The sequence below is a fragment of the Typopeltis vanoorti genome, chromosome 9, assembly GCF_054136105.1.
Source record: "Typopeltis vanoorti isolate ZY-2024b chromosome 9, IOZ_Tvanoo_1.0, whole genome shotgun sequence".
Classification (NCBI taxonomy): Eukaryota; Metazoa; Arthropoda; class Arachnida; order Uropygi; family Thelyphonidae; genus Typopeltis; species Typopeltis vanoorti.
Genome location: NC_143557.1, coordinates 47,376,927 through 47,400,275, shown reverse-complemented (window position 1 = coordinate 47,400,275; position 23,349 = coordinate 47,376,927). Strand labels below are relative to the sequence as shown.

Sequence of the window (23,349 nt, the reverse complement as noted above, 5' to 3'; positions counted from 1 at the left end):
TTCCGACTGTCACATAAAACTTATAAATTTCATAAGAACAAAATTTCTCCAGTCTGCATTCATAAACTTCTATTAGCTCTCTCTGTCGGCTGTCAATCACCCATCAAACTCCATCCACACTCTCCATGAATGGGAAGCGAGAAGCTAAGTGTAATGGCTGACACATTGTCTCCGTTAGTGTAAACGAGAATGTATTTATAAAACACAACACTTAATAATTTTAAACTACAATAAAAAGGAAGGAGAATAACATAACTATCAGGTTCTGGTAAGTACGTCAATTTTCAAATAGTTTACATTTTATTTTGACAATAATAATATCAATAACAGGCACATCGCAAGTGCCGATGTATGTGTTATGAAACCAAAACTAACAATATACAGAATAGAGAAACAATTGTAAAAAGAATCATAATTATAAATTATGATTATTTTTATAGTTGAAATCAGTGCTCCATGGAGGCCAGTCAAATGTGGTGTTCATGTTCACAAACCATGCAGTTACAGCAGCAGCCTTGTGACATGGTGCATTTTCTTGCAGAAAGAGACAATGATCAGCTTGCCAGAAAGTAGGAAGCATTGCATTGTCCAGAATGTTCAAATACCTCTCTGAGTTCAGTGTTCGTGGGACCATAAACACAGATATGAGAATAAACCAGGAAAAACAGGACCATACAACCACACCACCACCTCTGAATTTCATTGTTGTGGTTACGCATTCTGGTAAGAGACATTCATCAGACATCTGCCACATCCACCCTCTACCAACAGAGGGAGGATGTGGCAGGTTTTTGCAGTACTGAAGATGACACTGCATGTTGGTTTGGGTAATGTGGGGCTTGCATATTGCAGTCCTACCATGGAAACCCATATTGTGAGCCTCGGTTCTCAGTGTTTTTGTGCAGATTCGTGTTCTAGTTGATGCCTGGAACTCAACATTCAATGTGTTGGCTAATGTATGGTGGTTTTCACATATTATCTTTCGTAGCACCCTACAGTCATGTTCGGTGAGTGTGGCGGGTTGTCCACTGTAGGTAGAATATACAGTTGACCTCCTGAGCTACATCTCAACATGGTATCATTGATTGCTGATCTGGGATGGCCCAATTTGACAACAATTTGCTGAACAGATAAGCCTGAAACATGGCATTTTATCACAACACCTCTTTCAAACTCCATCAGTTCCCTTCTCATAGCCATTATACCCAAACACAATTGCACTAACTTGGGAGCATCATATTCCTCCAATTTATACCGGCTACAAATACATGACTCGTTACATGACATGATGATCCTTGCCTATGGGGGGGGGGTTCCACTGACTTCTTTCCAAGCAGTGTATTTATATGTGACTAAGTAGGTTTTATCATTATTAAAAAAAATATTAAAAAAAGGGACAAAAATGGGACACTTCTGGTATGCTCTGGTATAACCTACTTCTACAAGTCAGTGTCCTCTGCATCATTCCCTTTGTGTTGTCCTTCACAATTTTGGCTATGTGTCCCCTAAATTTCAGATCCTTATTTACTATCACCCCCAGATCTCTTATTTCCTCCACCTCCGACAATATATTCTCACCAAGCATAAATCTTGCATCCCATCTTTGTTTCCCAAATTTTAAAAAACCTTACATTTTGCAACATTGAACTCACATCTCCATTCCCAATCACTCAATTTATTCAAGTCTTCTTGTCTTTTCTGTTCATATATACTCATTTGTCCAAGTGGTGGCCAAACAAATGCTTGTCTGCATCCCCCCCCCCCCCAAATCTCTAGTATCCTTGGTGCACTTCCAAACTTTTACTAAACAACATTTTATTTAGACATCTAACACCAAAACCATTCAAATATAGTCCGTCTGGCATATATAAATTCATTTGTCCATCAAATTTATTCCATATATCTATAAACTGCACATCATTCCTCCTACACAATCTTCTCATTGACTCATTAGCAATCATGGTCATTCTCAATTCTGTCCTATCATACCAAGGCAGCAAGTCATCAGAAAAAAGAAGAGTGTTTAATTCAGAGTAGGAGAAAGTTTAATACCTTCATGGAAATTTTTATTCCATTTTATTATTACAGTAAAACCCCGTTTTTACATTCCCGCAATTTCGTTTTCCTGCCATTTACGTCATTTTCCGTTGGTCTCGTCTTAAGGCCTCTTCTTACGATATATTGTTTTCCTACCATTAACAACTTGATGTGGACGTTATTTCCTGTGATTTGCATTTTTTTCTCGGGTGGCAATACTGATTTTCGAATTGATTTCTGCAGAAATCTGCACATTTCTGTTCCCACATGACGTTGCTTTCGGCTGTAGTTTCGATTCCACCATAACGGTGACTTGCACGTTTGCAGCAGTAATGTAGTGATGAGCGATACCGTGATTTTGCAGAATTTCTGCTACATAATTTAGCGTGTGAAAGTTACTTTCAAGTTGCAGTGGTGGATCCATGTTAGTAACATGGAGAAAACAGACAGAAAATGTATTTCCGTAGACGAAAAGATGGCAATTCTACGACGTGTAGATTGACATGCCAGAACACATGTACATTCAGCAAAAGATCTTGGACTCTCCGTGTCCACTTTGAATACGATAGTAAAAACCAGGTCAAGCATTAAACTCAATGCAAAGCAACCTGGTGCTATGTCAAAAAAAAATGAAAAGCAACAACAATCAACAATTAAAGATTTTTTTAAATAGATAAATGTAAGAAATTGTTAATTCATTTATTTTCAGTTATTAAATTTTATAATCTAGTATGTAGACTCACATACTAGCAATAAGTCATCTTTTAGCCTTTTTTTTTAATGTTTTTTTACATTTCCTGCTATTTACACTTTCCTGTTATTTACACTTTTTTCAGTCCCCTGAAAAGTGCAAAAAAGAGGTTTTACTGTATTTCATTCAAATAAACATTAAAAAGAGTTTCTGAATGGGGACATCCCTGTCATACTCCCTGGTTTATCTCTCTCATACATGGGAGTTTATATTTTAATGTTATTTGTATTTGATTATTTTCATATATACTCATGATAGCTTTTGAATATTATTTGGTATTTGTCTTTCTTTTAATATGTTAAGTAAAATGCTTCTTTTAACATTGTCAAATGCTTTTTCAAAATCAATAAATGTAACACGTTTCTAAATTGTATTCTCTTCTTTTCTCTATTAATTCTAAGGCAAAAGGCCGGGTGTACACATGATCATCCTTTTCTAAATCCATTCTGTACTTCTAAAATAAAATTTTCAGAATATGTATATTATTTCTGGGAAAACTCCCATGTTACTCCTCTTAATAAACTATTATAATTACGGCTATTTTGCCTCCTTCAGTTTAGGAGTGCCCCCGTTTAAATGTCATTGGCTATTTACTCATGGATTCTTAGGGCATTGTAGATGTAAATTTACCAAAAAGTACATGTAGCATAAGGAAGAGAAATTTACACATACCTTTTTCTGGGTGTTGCGGCTTTTCTTCTTTCTGCGATGTCCGAAAACTACTGAGTGTGTGGAGGGGGTAGGCAATTTGGGAGAATTAAATTAGAAAAACCCGGGTTTTTTTCAGTAATATATATATAAACATATATATTATATTATTATGTTATATAGGGTGGGGAAAAGGTGAAAGGGTTGGTTTTTTATATAGGGAGGGGGAAGGGGAAAAGGGGGTTGACGGGGTGAGGTCCATTTCGACTATTTTTGGTCATCATCTGAACACATTGGGAAAGTGGATGCTATGTCAGGTCGGGTAGGTGCTTCTGTTTTTGAAGTGTTTGTGTTATCGCCTATTGGTTGGGGTTGTGACCTCAATTTTATGTTGTGAAGCTTCCAAACCTCGGAGATTATGTAGGGCCTGTGTACGCTGATAGAGTTCGCGTCACATTTTATGGTTATTGTTTTCGATATTCTAAGCATTGTTTCATTGTCTTGTCTGTCTACTATGATGGCCTTGCCGATCTGCAGGGCATGTTTTTGTTCAAGGGCGTGAACAGCTATTTCCGTTTTTCCTGTGCTTTATATTCGATTTTTCTTTTTGATGTTACGTTTTTTAATGTTTAAATGTTCAGGAATAGGGATGTTACAATCACGGAAGTGTTCTTGTAGTCTTGCCCATAAAGACCTGATGGTGGAACCTGTGTAGGTGATATCACAGGCTTTTTGGCATGGAAATTTATAGACTACATTGTGATGTTCAAATATTTCTTTCTGTGTGTGAGGTTTGGTGAATTTTAGGAGATTTGCCAGTTTTTGGTTTGTGGTGAATACCAGTTTGTATAAACGGGTATTATATAAACATACTGACTACAAACTGGTATTCACCACAAACCAAAAACGGGCAAATCTCCTAAAATCCACCAAACCTCACACACAGAAAGAAATATTTGAACATCACAACATAGTCTATAAATTTCCCTGCCAAAAAGACTGTGATATCACCTACACAGGTTCCACCACCAGGTCTTTATGGGCAAGACTACAAGAACACTTCCATGATTGTAACATCCCTATTCCTGAACATTTAAACACTAAAAAACGTAACATCAAAAAGAAAAATTGAATACAAAGCACAGGAAAAACGGAAATAGCTGTTCACGCCCTTGAACAAAAATATACCCCGCAGATCGACAAGGCCATCATAGTAGACAGACAAGACAATGAAACAATGCTTAGAATATCGGAAACAATAGCCATAAAATGTGACGCGAACTCTATCAACGTACACAGGCCCTGCATAATCTCCGAGGTTTGGAAGCTTCACAACATAAAATTGAGGTCACAACCCCGACCAATAGGCGATAACACAAACACTTCAAAAACAGAAGCACCCACCCGACCTGACATAGCATCCACTTTCCCCACTTTCCCAATGTGTTCAGATGACGACCAAAAATAGTCGAAACGGACCGCACCCTGTCAACCGCCTTTTTCCCTTCCCCCTCCCTATATAAAAAATCAACCCTTTCACCTTTTGCCCACCCTATATAACATAATAATATAATATATATGTTTATATATATATTACTGGAAAAAACCCGGGTTTTTTCTAATTTAATTCTCCCAAATTGCCTACCCCCCCTCTCCACACACTCAGTAGTTTTTCGGACATCGCAGAAAGAAGAAAAGCCGCAACACCCAGAAAAAGGTATGTGTAAATTTCTCTTCCTTATGCTACATATACTTTTTGGTAAATTTACATCTACAATGCCCTAAGAATCCATGAGTAAATAGCCAATGACATTTAAACAGGGGGGCACTACTAAACTGAAGCAGGCAAAATAGCCGTAATTATAATAGTTTTCAGAATATTTTATTAGTTTGTTATTTAAAATTCTGCTATATATCTCGTAACAGGAATTTAGAATACTTATACCTCTATAATTTTTAGGATCATCTCTACTACCATTTTTAAAGATAGGGATCATAATTTCTTTTTTCCATTCTATTGGTGAGTTACTCGTTGAATAGATTTTATTTAAAAATAATAGGAATCTTTCATTGAACCTTATTATAACTGTTGTTTTTAAATACTTTGCAATTTTTAGGTTTATATCTTTTTCATATGTAATCATATATGATGCAAGAATGAAATCTAAAAAAGTCAAACAGACTCTAACAAATGTACAAAAAAACTAATCAAAATAATACATTAAACTACTGATTTTTTTTACTATATTTTTCTCTGATTCACAACTAACTGCACTTATAGGTTTTTATACCAAAAAATAAGTGCCAACAAGTACTTTAGTTTCTGACGATTGTTTAAAAGTAATCATAACTATTTTTGATGCACATGTGTTTCATGTCAGTGCTTTATGAATAAATAAAAAAGAGCTAGCTTTCTCTGAGGTCACGGTTAGATGTGGTAAAAAATGAACTTACTGAATGAGCTGACCCAAAAAAAAAAAAGAGGCATTCATACATTCACATCTTCTTTTTAATTTCAGTAGAAAGTAGCAGGTGCAACAAAAACTGAAACCGATCCTTGTTGCATAATATAATTAAAATACTGTGACAGAAGAATTAGTTAAAGCAAACTTACTCTGCTTCTCAGTTCATTCTCTTTTGAAAAATGAACGAATCTTATACATGCTTTATCAAGTTGTTCTATCAGCTGTACAAAATCCTAGAAGTAAAGAAATAAAGGTAATTATCATTGTCTATTATTAATTTCCATAATTAAATAACACAAAAAATCACCAAAAATATATTGACAATTTATTGCCAGCATCTTAAAACTAATGAATAACTCCAGAATTTCATCCATAAGATTTACATCAAGTAGTTATGAATCATGTGCAGAAATGTTGTAATTTTAAATTACACAAGTAACCAAAATGTTTGAAACATGGAAATTGTCACATATAATCCTAAAAACAGACTCTTCCCTATACCAATGAGTCAGTTGCATTTTTTCTTCAGTATCATTAATTACACAAAACACACCAAATGAACTGTAAAATATTAAATTAAAATGCCATATGAATCTTCAAAAAAAAATCCTTAATGTACAATGTCATCCCAAAATATGCTATCATTTTTATTATTACAGGTAACTTCAAAGAGTCCTTAGACTCATCAAGGGAGGCTCTAAACATAATGACAAGTACTATCCAATATTTGAACAGTATCTATCATACTTTGTTTTAAACATTCATGGCACCCACAACAGACAGTGGCAACGTATTCCACTCATTCACTTCTTTCCAAGCAAAAAACCTAGTTCTAACATCATTGCTAATTACATTCTTACTCAGTTTCCAAGGATGGCTCCTAGTTCTCCTACCAGCACACCTGTTATGAAAATTTTCCTCTGAATTAATCTTGTAAAAATCCCTCATTAATTTGTAGTCTCAATCATATCACCCCTTTTCCATCTATCAGACAGTTTCTGTAACCCACAAAACTTCAACCTGTTCTAGTAAGGTTCATTCCATAGACCTACTACCATCTTTGTCACTCACCTCTGTATCCTCTCCACCTCCTCCTCATAACCAAGAAACCCTGGCACCCAGATTTGTGTGCAGTAGTCAAGATGGGGTCTTATCAAGGCTCAATAAAGAGGAAATAACCTGCTTGTCTCTGCTCCCCGAAGTATTCTTCACTAACCAAGTGATCTGACGAGCTGCTTTAGCCACTTTTGCTATGTGACCCCTAAACCTTAACTCCCTCTCTCTATCCACTAACACTCCCAAGTCTCTGGCTTTGTCAATTTCCTGGAGTACAGTTCCACCTATATAGTATACTAGTAATCTTTTCACCTCAAAATGCATAACCTTACACTTTGACATATTAAACTGACATGCGTTCTCCTTTGCCCAGTTTGACAATCTATCCAAATCATCCTGCAAAATGTTGACATCATCTGTATTAATTATTGCTCTACCCAACTTTGCATCATCGGCAAATAACTGAACAATTTCTCTCAGATCCTTTCCTATATCATTAATGAACAAATTAAACAGTAACAGTTCAAGAACAGAACCCTGCAGCATGCCACTAGTCATCACAGGTCTTCTTTTGGACTCTACTCCTGAATAAACTACTCTCTGATATCTCTCCATCAACCATCCTCCCATCTCACAAACCCTATATCCATCCCCATGTACTGCAGTTTACTGATTAGAATTCTATGTGGTATCCTGCAAGACCTTTCTTATCACACTAGGTACCCATCTGACCTGTGTACTGTTCACGTGCCTAATCTTTCTCCTTAAATTTCCTTCACAATTTAAAAAAAAATTTTTTTTTAATTTTTTTTGTAGCTCCAGCTTGATGATGATATTCATCCATTTATCTCCCACTTGATTTACTCTCCTGACTCGAGGTATGCAGTCTACCATTACCTCCCTCAAACACTCCTTTACCACTTTCCATGCACTATCGACATCCAGCCCTTGCACCAATCCAAGTAAACTCCTAAGCTTGTCATACTTACTAGCTCTGTAATTCCACATATACCAAGTCTTAACTAAAAAATCCACACATGATCACTCTCAAAAATTGGTGGCAATATGGTCGTATTCATTATAGACAAATTCTCAAATGCAATTATTAGAAAAACTAGTAATTGCAATTACTAGCAATTTACATAAATTAATCCAAAATAGGTAATGAAAAAATTTGCTATCAAGCATCTGGAGTACTAATAAAAAGCCCTAAAAACAAATTTAATATATATATATATTAAATTTGTTTTTAGGGCTTTTTATTAGTACTCCAGATATATATATATATATATATAAACCTATGTTCATTCATAAAACAAAAAATACACTAAAAAACAGTAAGTATTATTCTTGAATGAATGGAATAGTTTCAAATATTTTAAAATAAGTAACTAATATCACATATAACTATTAATAAAAAAAAAGAATAACTTTTCACATATCACACTTTTCCAATTACTCCCACTTTTACCCTCTTTCACTACTACAACCAAAGAAAAAAGCCTATACAAGGAAGTTTTATTTTAAACAAATCAGTAATGTTATTAATAACAAGATAATTGAATCAAGTTAAATTACCATAAAAGAACTAAGAAATTACCAGAAATATAACAATAACTGATAAAGGTGTCATTATAATCATTGACAAAATAGATTATCAAGAATTATTGTCAGATTCCATCACAAACCCCATATTTTTGCTCAACTCAAAATACAAAACCTGTGTGTGTGTGTGTTCAATTATATCATAGAAATACACCACTACATCTGTTATCCAAATGCATTATTAACTAAATAAAACAATAATAAATTTAGTTTAATCCTTTATCCAAGTGTGAGCAAACAAAGTTTGCACCTGAAAATATCTTCAGGACTGGGGGGTAAGGTAGAACAGCACCAGGCAACTCGCAGCAAATGTGGAGCAAGCTAACATCACTCCTATAGGAGTGATGTTAGCTCACACTTGGATAAAGGATTAAACTAAATTTATTATAGTCTCACCAAGTGAAAAATAAACTTTCAACTAAATAAAACCCTTATTAAAATATCTGAAAATCGTGATAAAAAATAAAGATGAATTATTTTTGAATGTAAAAGATATAGCTTTAGCATTCAATAATGCCTTAACTTCTATAATGTGAACATTCCCCAGAAGGCTTGCCATCATCCACCCTATTAATGACTAGAATACATTTTCATACAAAAGAAATCCATACAGATATTCTTTCGTTCATAAAAAAAAAATAATATTTTCAGCACGTTTTTAATATCATCAAGAAACATCTATACTCATGTCATTGACCTTTGAGATGTATGAAAACATAAGCAGTAGCAAACCTGCTAAACTTTCATATTTATGAATTTAGGGACACAAAACACACGTGTTGAAAAGATTATTTTACTCATTATTATTAAAATAACACTTGATGTTTCGACCTCTGTATTTAGGTCATCATCGGATACATGTGTATAGGGAACCAAGCTACATGCTCTTGCACTGTACAAAGGTAAATTAAATCTATGCTGTTAATTAATCTGTTTCTTAGCCTCACCACTAGTGATAATTAAATAACATAAACTAAAATAAAATAAAATAAATAAATAAAAATTAAAATTTTTTTAAAAATTATTAAATAAATAAATAAAAATAAAATTAAATTAAATAAAAAACTACAATAAACTCTGCTAAAGTCCTCATGTACTAAGATTCTTCTTGATCTGTATGGATCAGATTGTTATACAACGATTTTCTTCAGGACTGGTACAGTTCAAATTGCTATTGAATGTTAAGGGGGGGGGGGGGGGACACTTCACCAAGTCTTCTTGTGATGGGATTTTTCTTTGGCTTGTTCTGGTTGCTATAAAGGTTGGAAATGGGTCCTCCACATTTTTGGAATGGTTAGACCATCATTTTTGTTCAGATTTGGATTATGTTTGAGCATTTCACATGCTTCTTTAAATTTCCTCTCGAACCAGGTTTTGGTGTGGTGTAGGGACTTGGTATTTTTCCAATCAATTCTGTGGCATGTTTGGAGTGCGTTGCGTGGTCAGAAAGGCTAGTTTTTCCAAAATGGAAGTATTTAATGTGTCGTTTGTGTTCGTCCTTCCTAATTGGGATGGTTCGCCATGTTTCCCTTATGCATGGTAGGTTACATGTGCGGTGGGCTAGGTGTGGAAGAGGATCTTTGGAAGAACCGAGTAGGTGTCGTAATTTTGTCAGGGGTTTAAAGATGGTTTTGATGTTGTATTTGTGTAGTGTTCTGTCTATTTTTTTGGAAATGCCTCTAACATAAGGTGGCAATAGCATTCTTGAAATCTTTTTCGTTTTTACTACTATCCCTGTGGAGGATCTTGTGAATAGTTTGTTTACTATATCCATTTTTTATAAAGGTACGGTTGATGATCTTGTATTCATTGTTTAGAGCTTGTTCATTTGAACAAATAGTTTGAGCTCTGTGTTTAAGGGTGCCTATGACACCTAGTTTTTGTGTTGGGTGGTAATACGAATTTTTGTGTATGTGAACTCTCACTGCTGGAGAAAGGTCTAAACTATGGCACTGTGCCGACATCAGTAAATAAACTTGATATCATTTATCATATCGAGAGAGGTTTAAGATCCCTCCCTGCCAATCTCGGTGGCAAAATATGCATGGAAACATCGTGTATACTAAATTCAAACAAAAAACTAAGCAGCAATCTAAACAAAACGGAAAAACAGGCCCTTAAATCCCTAAAAAAAATAACCAGAATATTATAATCACAAAATCAGATATAAAGGGAATGCCGCTGTCATTTTAAATTGGACAACTTACATAGAAAAAATGAACCATTCGGTATCGGATCACAACACCTACTAAACGGTAAACTACAACCCTACGAAACATATCAAAAAGAAAACAACTGAATTAATTAAATCTGTTAACACATGGTCTGAAGAAACAACAAAAAAACTAATACCTCATAATGCCTGCATGCCCAGAATTTATGGCCTGTCAAAAATACACAAAACAGACACACCACTATGTCCGATTGTTGAAGGAATCGACAGCCCAAATTACCACCTAGCCAAAAAATTAGCTGCCACACTCAAGGAATTGGTAGGTCAGTCCCCTTCCCACATAAAAAATACACATTACATTCAACAACCAAGATTTATTAGTCATCTTTAACATAACTTCCCTTTCACTAATGTTCCGATCAGTGATACTATCTTGTTCCTACAGAACATATTTCCACATGACATCGCGGCCCTCTTTGCCCATGTACTCCGCTCCAGATATTTCGTGTGGCAAAACAATTTTTACCTTCAAAAAGAGGATACAGCCATGCAATCCCCCCCCACCCCAATAGCTAACTTTTATATGAAAGACTTTGAGCAACGAGTTCTAGAGTCATGCCTAAAGCCCAAAATTTGGCTCAGATACGTCGACGATATTTTTGCCATTTGGCCCCACGGATGTGAAGCACTAAATACATTCCTTAGCCACCTGAACAAACAATGCAAAAGTATCCAATTCACCATTGAAATGGGAAAAAAAACTCTCTTCTGTTCCTAGACACACTCGTCACACGTCTTCCCTCAGGCTGTCTCTCCTTCTCAGTCTACTGCAAACCTACACATACAAGCCAGTACATACACAAAAATTTGTATCACCACCCAACACAAAAACTAGGTGTTATAAGCACCTTTAAACACAGCTCAAACTATTTGTTCAAATGAACAAGCTCTAAACCATGAATACAAGCTCATCAACCATACATTTATAAAAAATAGATACAGTAAACAAACTATTCACAAGATCCTCCACAAAGTTACTAATAAAAACAAAAAAGATTTCAAGAATGCTATTGCCATACCTTATGTTAGAGGTATTTACGAAAAAATAGACAGAACACTACACAAATACAACATCAAAACCACCTTTAAACCCCCGACAAAATTAAGACACCTACATAATCTTTAGTGTCTAAGATTATGTAGACACCTACATAAGGTCTTTAGGAAGTTTATTGTAGTTTTTTATATATTTTATTTATTATTTATTTTTTTTATTTTTTTATTTATTTATTTATTTAATAATTAAATTTATTTATTTATTTTATTTATTTTATCTTATTTAATTATCACTAGAGGTCAGGCTAAGAAACAGATTAATTAACAGCGTAGATTTCATTTACTTTATAGATGCAAGAGCATGTAGTTTGGTTCCCTATACACATGTATCCTTCTGATGATGACCTCAATACAGGGGTCGAAACGTCAAGTGTTATTTTATTAATAATTAGTAAAATAATCTTTTCAACACGTGTGTTTTGTGTCCCTAAATTCGTAAACATGAATGCTGATCACCGTGTAACCTTAAAAGAAAGAAACCTGCTAAACATTGGATAAATAAGCACAACTTCCCTCCATAGGCATTACTTTTTAAGGAAGATACATGATAATTTTCTGTATATTGATGAAAATTACAGAATTAATTTAATAACTACATTCTGTCATAGAAATTCACAATACAAACAAGAAAAATCTTTCCTTATCTAAATTATTACCAAATGAAATCAATATATCAAAATAAAGATTTATTTTATTCTTACAAATATCAGCTATTACTTACACTGTACATGTTATCACTCTTATATTAAAATTTACAACTTAAAAATATTTTATTAAATATCTTATTAATGCAGCTTTTTAATGCTTAATAATACTGCTCAAAAATAAATCAAGAAATTTTTCTTATTATATGAAGAATTATGCATTTGCCTGTTCTTGTTTCACTGGTCTTTCCATGTTGCTGCTAGCTTTCCTCTCTCTTCCTTTGGTCTATATTTATCCGCTTCTTTTGGAGGCAGATGTTTTTCCATCCTATATAAACACTCTTCTCTTTCCGCGTCTCTCCACTGATTGATCTTTTAATTTATGGTGTAAATGCCTAAGTTTCATCTGTCGTCATTTTGAATTGTTCTTAAAAATCTCATTTCTGCTGTCTGTATTTTACTTCAATATTTCCTTTTAACAGTCCATATTTGTGAATCATATAATAAAGTTGGAGTGTAGCCATTATACTTTATAAAACTGAAGTTTTTTTTTTTTTTTGCTAATATTCAGTGTCCTTTTAACTGCTCAACACATTTTTTTGAAATTGATTTACTTTTTATTCTAATTAAAATATGTCACCCGTTCTATTATTTTATCTTCTATAACTATTTTTGATCTAGTATGATCTCGACCTTTAAATGTCATATATTTTTTTTTTGACATCTTTCAATTCTATTTTATTTAATTCATGAACTAATTTTTGAAGGCCATCTTTATTATCTCATAATATAATCTGATCTCTTGCATATAGTATTATACTGCTAATAGTACTTCTGGTTAAATGGACAACTTGTTTTATTGGAGTTTTCCATATTAATATAATAATAATAATTATTAGTAGTAGTAGTAGTACACGAGACCTCCTGGGAGTCAGAGGCTCAACATATATCACTCATTTCACGTCACTTCTCCCCTGAATTGATTCACACTATCTGCACTCTCCATCTCCAAAGGTAAGTCATCTCAGTCAAGCACCGTTCTATGAAAGAAAAATTTAACTCTCGCCCCTTTCTTGACTGTTCATTCTCAACTTCCATAGATATCATCTTGTCCTCTCTCCACCCTCCATAAAGTGAAAAATTTCATCCACTAGTATGTATGAATCTTTGAGAAGTTCGTAGGTCTCTACATAGAGCCCCTCCCCCTTTTTTTTCCTATTTGCTAGCATTTGCAGTCCACAAATTCTCAATCTCTCCTCTCATCAACATGCTACAATTCTAAAATCATCTTCAACACTCTTCTTTGCACCCTCTCTACTGTCATATCAAAGCTTTGTAAAGAGGCAAAATGGCTTCCTTATTCTTGCAATGTTTGTTTCGAATATTACAATTATCCTCTGAGTATTGCATAATCATTTTAATATGACCCCCTGAATTTCAACTTCCTATCTACTAAAACTCCAAGATCCCTAGATTGGTGAGTTTCTTCTAGTATAATCCCAACAATATAATACATCATTTGATATCTCATTACACCAAAGTGTATAACTTTACATTTACTAACAATGAACTGATAGCCAATTTCACATGCCCACAATTCCAGCTTATTCAAATCATTCTACAAGTATTGCATGTCAATGTCATTCCTGTCTAACTTTGTACGCAAATAGCTGTATGTCTTCTATTAAATCCTTCCCAGTGTCATTAAAGTAAAGACTGAATAACAGTGAACCAAGGACTGATCCCTGGGATATGTCTCACCTTAAATTTTGCAGACTCACATTCACTATACAGTAATACTCTGTCTTACAATGCTTTGCTGATATTATGGTTTTCAACCATGACCAATGCGCTTATACAATGCTGCATTCGCTCATACAATGGTTTTTTTTATGACCAAGCCCATTTATATGACACTGCATTTGCTAATACGACAATTCTGATGCTACATGATGCTCTGGCAAATATCAATAGAAGTGCAGATTTTGTAAACTGTTTATTTATGATGTCACTGCGTCCTACATCTCTTTGTGTTTCAGTATTTTGCAATGAATTATAAACTGTTTATCTACCCTATATATATAAAATGATAAGCCTTTTTATGTCACGTTTTGAAACTCAGGGGCTACCCTGAGTGTCGAGTCTTCAAAATTCGAGTCATCACAATTCAAGGAGAACCGGCCTACCAGTCTGGAACACGGGGGCCGGGGCATGTCCCCTAGTAACTATTATATTATTGTTGTTAATAATGGCAGAAAAAAAAATCAAAGTAAGCACACAGTTACTTTCCAGTGAAATGAAGAAGATACATAAAACTGTTACATTAGATATAAGACAAATTCATAAATTTAATGCCAATAGCATAACAAACACTGAGATCGACCTCAGGCTACATGTAAGTCACATAAAAGTGCTACACTAATTAATGGCACAGTTATCTGAAAATGTGACGCTATAATTGTTGAAATAGAAAACTCTTAATGGTGTAAATTGATGACCAAACACACCGACTGGGATGTTTCCTTAAAGCAAAGCTGTACAGAGTAACTTTTTTATTGCAAATATTATTCTAAATTTTTTGTTTGTGTATCTGACTGTTTAAAAAAGGTTATTAAGCCATTAGATGCATCTACAAGTGAGAGGGAAAAAATAGAAAAATAAAAAAAAAATGCAGGGATTTGTTACATGATGTTAGCCTGGTACCTATCACATGTTGTATGACCAGAGTATGCTTGTATTCCACTTTTAGATATCTCTCATTCAGTCATTTTCTTATCAAAACTAGTATTTCATAATCCAATCCCATATCCTCCACCTTATGCAATAGCCTTCCATGATGAATTATATAAAAGCTTTGGTAAAGTCTTAAAGTATCACAGTGTATCCAATTTCCTTGTCAAGCATTACAATATTATAAAATGTGAGCAAGTTACTCAAATATGACCCTCCCTTAATAAAATTTGATTAATACGAGGGTGGTCTGAAAAGCTCTCGGCTTCAGCCAATAGTGTTGCCATCTATGGATAAAATTGAGCATTGTGCAGTTATATATTATTTGCAAATATTTGCAATATAATTATTTGCAATTATGGGCCATAATTGCAAATGACTCCATGCACAGCTTATGCAGGAGGAGTGGTGTGGAGTTTGTGGACATGTGGAATGAGTTTGATGGGCGAAAGGATTTATATAAGATGGATGGTTTGCATCTGAATGCATTTGGTATGTGGAGACTGGAAAAAGTGTTGTTGTTGAATGAAGTGAAAGTGGATGTGCAGATTCAGGGAGGCAGTAGAGTGTATGAATGTGTATAATATGCCCGAGCTAGTACGAAGGACAACAAATCAGAATGGGATAGTTAGTATAAGACATCAAGATAGGGGTGGGACTAACAGGCTTCTGCATTTCATGTATACTATTGTCAGGAGTATTAGGAACAAGGAAGAAGAATTTTTGGCCTTAGTTGGCTCTTCCTGGCCACAGGTTATTGGTGAATCATGGCTGACAGAAGATGATATAGCCAGTGGGATAGAATGTGTTCAGGAGGGACAGAGAGAATAAAATGGGGGAAGGAGTGTTACTGATGATAGCTGATGAACTGCAGCCAAGGAAAATGGAAGTTCAACTGTAGGATAGAGAAAAGAGTACATTTGAGGCTAATTGGTGTGAGATTGAGAATAGCAAAAATGGAAAACACTAGGGGATTCGAGAGTGCTTGATCTAGTAATTGCATCTAAGAATTTGACTATAATGAATATGACCATGTAGCCACCAACTGGTGAGACTGATCATAGGGTCTTGACCTGAGAGGTGGCTAAATGTGTGGAATTTTTAATTAAGACAGGGTACATGTGGAATTACTGGGCTGGTAAGTATGACAAGCTTAGGAGATTGCTTGGTTCAGTGCCATAGCATGTAAAACTGCAAGGGCTTGATGTTGATAGTGCATGGGAGGTGGTTAAGGAGCATTTGCAGGAGGTAATGGCTGACTGTATACCTAGAGTCTGAATAGTAAATCAAGTAGGGATTAATGGATGAATAACACCATTAAGCTTGAGCTGCAAAAAAAGAAACAACTATGGAGGGAATATAAGGAGAAAGGTGACCTGCAGGCACACGAATGGTATAAAGAGCAGGCCAAAAGGGTAACGAGTGTGGTAAGAAGAGAAAAAGCAGATTATGAAATAAAATTAGCCATGCAAGCTAATTCAGAAGTAGAGTCCAAAAGACGGCCTGTGACTAGTGGTGTGCCACAGGGTTCTGTTCTGTTCTTGGAGCACTACTGTTTAATTTGTTCATTAACGATATAAGAAAGGATCTGAGAGGAACTGTTCATTTGTTTGCTGATAATGCAAAGTTGGGTAGAGCAATAATGAATGCACATGATGTCAAACTTTTGCAGGATAATTTGGATAGTTTGGAGGACTAGGCTAAGGAGTATACAACATTACAAGCAGTATACAACATTGGTGGAACTGTACTCCAGGAGATTGACGAGGCCAGGGATTTGGGAGTGTTGGTGGATAGCGAGTTGAAGTTTAGGGGGCACATTGCAAAAGTGGCTAAATCTGCTCATCAAATCATTTGGTTACTGAAGAATACTTTGACAAGCAGAGACAAGCAAGTTATTGTTCCTCCGTATCAAGCCTTGATAAGGCCCCATCTTGACTACTGTGCCCACATTTGCCAGGGTTTCTTCTTGATGGGGAGGAGGTGGAGAAGATCCAGAGACGAGTGACCAAGATGATAGCAGGTCTATGGAATGGACCTTATGAGAACAGGTTGAAGATTTGTGGGTTGCAGAAATTGGTTGATAGGCGGAAAAGGGGTGATATGATTGAGACATTCAAATTACTTAAGGGTTTCTATAAAAATAATTCGGAGGATATTTTTGAGAACAGGACTGGTGGTAGGAGGACTAGGGGACATCCATGGAAACAGGGCAAGAGTGTGGTTAGCAAGGGTGTTAGAGCTAGTGGTAAATGAGTGGAATAAACTGCCAGAGTCTGTTGTGGGTGCCATGACTGTGAATGAGTTCAAGGCGAAGTATGATAGATACTGTGTGAATGTTGAAAAGTGTTCATGACATGATGTTAGGACCTCCCTCTATGAGTCTAAGGACTCCTTGGAGTTGCCCGTAATAATAATAATAATAATAATAATAATGTGTAGGATATATTTTGCATGAAGAATTGCAAATGAAAAGCTTTGTGCAAGATGGGTGCTGCACTTGCTCACAGCAGATCAAAAATTCACTCGCATGAAACTCACTGAACAGTGCTTGGAATGTTTTAACAAGAATAAAACAGATTTTCTTCGTCAATTAATTACTATGGATGAGACTTGGATTCACCATTACACACCAGAATCCAAACTGCAGTCAAAGCAGTGGATAGAAGTCGGTTGTTCAGCATCAAAGATGACAAAGTCGGTTCAATCAGCAGGAATGGTCATGGGCATCTGTGTTTTGGGATGCTAAAGGCATTTTGTTTATTCATTATCTTGAAAAGGGTAAAATAATAACCAGGGAATATTATTCTGATCTTTTAACCAGACTAGACAAAAAAATTCATTAGAAAAGACTCGGTTTGCAGAAGAAAAAAAATCATCTTTCATCAGGACAATGCACCCAGAGGGATAGCTGGGTGGGTGGGGATGTAGGTCCACCCCGGGCAGCACTTTGAACCTTTTTTGAACTTTTGCAATGAATTCTAAAATATAGTCTCGAGAACTCATTTCCAAATATTGTAATACTACTGCAATTTTCCCTCACAGTTGCTGTAAGTGTTGCTAGTTGTGAGAGGAGTTTTACTAAATAAAATTGATTAAGAATTACCTACATTACTATGAAATAGACTTTGCCAATGTCATCAACGATTTTGCTAAAAAAAAAAAAAAAGCAAGAAAAATAACATTTTAGAATTTTAAAATTAAAGTTTTACTTCAAAAATAAGCATAGTGTTTTAATTTATTTCCCTATATATCATTTTGACTTTTTTGTAGTATTTTTGGTTTATTGAGATTGGTGGCAAAAGCTAGTTACACCACTGACTGCACCTGCCAACAAAAGTATTTTGGTAATGGGAAAATTAAGGGATCTGCACTATGAATTGTTGGAACATCCACCTTATTCCCCAGATTTGGCTCCCTCTGACTTCTATCTCTTCCCAAAACTAAAACTCTTCCTCATTGGTCAGTGTTTTTCTTCAAATAAAGAGGTGATTGCAGCTGTAGAGGGATATTTTGCAGATCTTAATGAGAACCACTACAGGGATGGGATAATGGTGATGGAATAAATGTATTAGTCTTAAGGGAGATTATGTTGAAAAATAAAAATAATTTTGATATTATAAATTCGTTTTTTCATTGTTAGACCGAGAACTTTTCAGACTACCCTCATATATATATATACTGAACACAACTGGAGACAAGCCATATCCCTGTTTTACACCTTGATGAAGTTCAATCTCTTCTGTTAATTTATTAACAGAGATTGATATTGAGATTCACACCTTCCTGTAGTAAGGAGGTGTGTACCAAGTGATATAGCTATACCAACGGTTGTTAAGCTACTGGTAGGGCCTTCCTAGCTCAACCAGTCAAGCAGGTGCAGACCACAAAGAGATACCCTGGTCTTGTAGATTGGTGATTTTATGTAAGGCTGGTTATCTTACCAAATAAAAATCTCTATAACCCAGAAGCTTCAACTGGAAAATTCTTCAGATAGAAATAAATCAAGTAATATCTTTGTCAAACAGCATCCTCAACAATAGTAAAAAATCATCCAGCATTACCACAAAAACAAATATTCCAACCATCAAAGATGTTAAATTTTAAAATGTTTGTCAATATTCTTAAAGCTATTTAAACATATATTCAAAATTTTTATAATAAAGTAGTATTCAAAAACTAACCAACTAGCATAAATTATAGATCTCTTTAAAAGTAAAAGAATGCCAATACAATATGATATTCTTCAGTACAAAAACAGTTCGCAGTTTTAAATGCTCAAGTGAATGTGACACATTCAATTTTACAGTCTAATGGCAAATAAATAAATTATACTTAACAAGATATATTCTTCGTTTCATCCTTCACTCAAGTGTGAACAGACAAAAGTTTACATGTGAAATAATTCATCACCAGATCACTTATATATAGAGGCAGATGGATTTACATAAAATGACCATGCAAAAAGCATCATACTGTCAAATAAGGTTTCCCTTTTAGTCCCTTGTTCTTTGCACTGTTTTTAAGATTTTTTTTACAGGAAGCTGCCAATTTGTATGCAAATGTAATACATTATCTCCTGAACCATGAAGAATATAAAATTTAAGCATATGCTGCTGATGACATAATGGGCACCTTGAGAGATAATGATTATATATATATATATATATATATATATATATATTAGGAGAATTCATTTTTACTCGGTAGGAATATTATAAAATAAGTTTAATGACTATTACTGAGAGAAAAGATGGCAAGATATATTTAACAAGATACTACTAGTTTACTAGTTTCGTTACAAGAACATCATCAGGTATCATACTCAAAGAAATATATAAAAAATTACAGAGACTTAAAATTGTATTAACAGAACAAATGAAAAACAGTAGCATGTTTGAAAAAATGCAAGTATGAGTTCCATACAAACGAATACTACGGGCTGTCGCGAGTGCGCCAGTACTGAACAGAAGCAACGTGTGCATCCGAGAGATTGTAGCTCAGGCTGTTGTTGATATGAGAGGAATCTAGAGAAATTTCTCTTGATTCAAAAATCTTTATTTCGAGTTCATCGTAGCACACATGGATATTAGCAGTTTGAGTCCAGTTTACAATGTGCTGGCGGCCTTCGTCTGAATTAGCAGAAAAGAGAACGTGGCTAGAGAGAGCGCTAGCTCTAGTCCTATTATAGGAGATATCTCTACGGTGTTCATCCAAACGTAGAAGGATGGATTTGGCAGTCTGTCCATAATAAGGCTTTCCGCAATCACACAAAATCTTGTAGACTCCTGGAAACTGAGTAGGAAGATGTTTCTGTTTATGTTTACAAAGTAATGAACGAAGTTTTGGAAGCGTAGTGTAGCACGTTTTGAAGTTAAATTTCCTGAGGATCTTTGCCAGTTTTGGTGAAAGAGAGCTGATGTAAGGCAAGGAGATGAAGGCTCTTGGGGGGGGGGGGGGATCTTCAGCAGTAGTTGAGTGCCTGGGGGAAAGAAATTTGTCAATCTTCTTTGGAGAGAAGCCATTGTTAAAAACGTTTTTTTAAGAAAACTGAGTTCATTTATAATTTCTGTTTCTTCGGTAAGTAATGATTTGGCTCGGTGGGCTAAAGTGGAAATAATACCACATTTTTGTGGAGGATAATGATGGGAGGAAGCATGAAGGTATCTGTCAGTATGAGTAGGCTTTCTAAAAATTGAGATTTTAATGTTCTCAGCACATCTGGTAAGTTTGAGGTCTAAAAAGGGAAGACAGTCATCCGATTCCAGTTCGAGGGTGAAAGAGATCTTTTCGTGGCACTTGTTTAGGTGGTCTAAAAATAAATAGAGGTTACTGACGCAGTCTTCCAAGATGAGGAAAATATCATCAATATATCGGTACCAGACTTTTGGTTTAAAGTGAAAGGAGTTAATAGCTTTTCCTTCAAATTCGTTGAGAAATATATCCGCAAGAATCGGAGAGAGTGGGCTGCCCATAGCCAGACCTGCGTTTTGTAAGTAGATCTTGTTATCATATTTGAAGTATCCTGACTTTATGCAATGGGAGAGAAGAGCAAAGAGTTTTTTTGATGATTTATTCTTGAGAAGATCGAGGACTTCTTGAGCAGGAACATTTGTAAAGAGAGAAACAATATCAAAACTTGCCATTAAATCTGTTTTTTTAAGTTTGATGTCCTTGATTTTAGAAACAAAATCTGCAGAGTTTTTAATATGTGAAGAAGAAATTCCAGAAAGATTTCTTAGAAAACTCGCTAGAAATTTGGAAAGATTATAAGTGGGAGAGTGTATGCCCTCAACTATAGGTCTGAGTGGGCAGTTATTTTTGTGAATCTTGGCGAGACCATACAGTCGAGGTATCAAGGGATGAAGCGACCGAAGAGAAAGCCGAATGTTTTTTTGTAACTCTAAGGTGGTTTTTAATAAATTGTTAGTTCTATTATGTAGTTCCATCGTAGGGTCATTAGCAATTTCTGAGTAGGTATCACTATTTAAAAGTTCCAAGATTTTATTATGGTAATCAGACTTGTTTAAGATGACAGTTGCATTCCCTTTGTCTGCGGGAATGATAACTATGTTACTATTATCTTTTAAGGATTTGATAGCTTTCCTTTCAGAGTAAGAAATGTTGTCAGGTGGAGGTCTAGCTTTATTAATACAGAAAATTGCTTCCATACGGAGGAGGTTGGCGTCTTTCTTTGGTAATAAAGAAGCTGCCTTTTCTATCTTTGTTAAGAGATGTTCTCTAGGGATGGATGTAGGAGCAGTGACAAAGTTGAGACCTTTAGCAAGTATGCTTTCTTCTGCCAAAGATAATTGATGGGAAGACTTATTGATGACAACTTTTTTTAGATAGGTAGAGTCAAAATGAGAAGTTTTGTTATCTTGATTATATTTAAGAGAATCATATTTTCTAATGAGTTTTATTTTGTTTAAATTCTGTATTTTAGAAGCCTTAAGAGTGCTAATTTCTTTTAAATGGTTCCAAGATGAACTGTCTAGAGAATGAGAAAAACGTGTTTCGTGAGAGGTCTTCTTGGAAAAATAAGTGGGCAGTTATTTTTGTGAATCTTGGCGAGACCATACAGTCGAGGTATCAAGGGATGAAGCGGCCGAAGAGAAAGCCGAATGTTTTTTTGTAACTCTAAGGTGGTTTTTAATAAATTATTAGTTCTATTATGTAGTTCCATCGTAGGGTCATTAGCAATTTCTGAGTAGGAAATTGTGCTTCCGGACTTGTGCTTCCGGACTGGTAAACCGGTTCTCCTTGAATTCTGATGACTCGAATTTTGAAGACTCGAAAGGGGGAGAGGAGGGTTCCGCCATCTCTCTCTCTCTCTCTCTCACATGCTGTAACACATGACAATAGCTTCAGCTGCTCTAGCTCCCATTCTGTCCTGTGAAGGATGCCACGTAAGTGTGTTATTTCACTCCTTACTGTAACCTCATTCAGATTACTTTCAACCACTTCTTTCATACTCTCATACATACATATCATGCATTATCATTCACTCTTTCCACATTCTCCAGAACACCTTTACTATCTTTCCTTACATCACTGATATTAGTCACTTCATTCTCCTGATTTCCACATGACTCATTTCTTGCACTCACACATAAAAACGTTTATGACACTCTTTCTCTCTCTCCACTCTTGGTGACGTGAAAAATGCTTTCTAATTGATATTGTATATTAAATTTCATAAACTCATAAATATACTCAACTTTATAGTTTAAAGTACCGTATTTTTCGATAGATAACTTGCGCGTTATCTATACAAAAAAGTCTAAATTCGTTGAAAATGAACACACGCGGTATACATTTGAAAGGTATGAGAGGTAAATCAAATGTAATAACTAAACTAAGGTAGAAGTATTACTTAGTATTTATTGAACATTACATTATTCAAATCCAAAAAATTCTTCATCAGACTCAATATTGAAAAAATCAATTGCATTAAAAATTTTGTTGGTATTTCTTCAGCTTCATAATCATTGTTACCGGACACCACTATATTCTCTTGTGCTTTAATGAAACCATTTCTAACACAGTTTTCACTTAGAGCAGCCCAACTTTCTACAATCCACGTAACTATATCTTTATATGACGTTCTTTTCATCTACCCTG

General features: G+C 35.0%; 1 protein-coding gene across 1 annotated transcript in view; it reads right to left on the bottom strand.

The window, feature by feature from the left end:
* l(2)k05819 (transmembrane protein 94-like protein l(2)k05819) overlaps positions 1–23,349 on the bottom strand; it is a 740,582-nt gene that overhangs the window by 285,913 nt on the left and 431,320 nt on the right. The window contains exon 14 of the mRNA XM_090398052.1: positions 6,051–6,134. Coding sequence (XP_090254178.1) covers positions 6,051–6,134 — 84 coding nt within the window. The remainder of the gene's footprint in view (positions 1–6,050; positions 6,135–23,349) is intronic.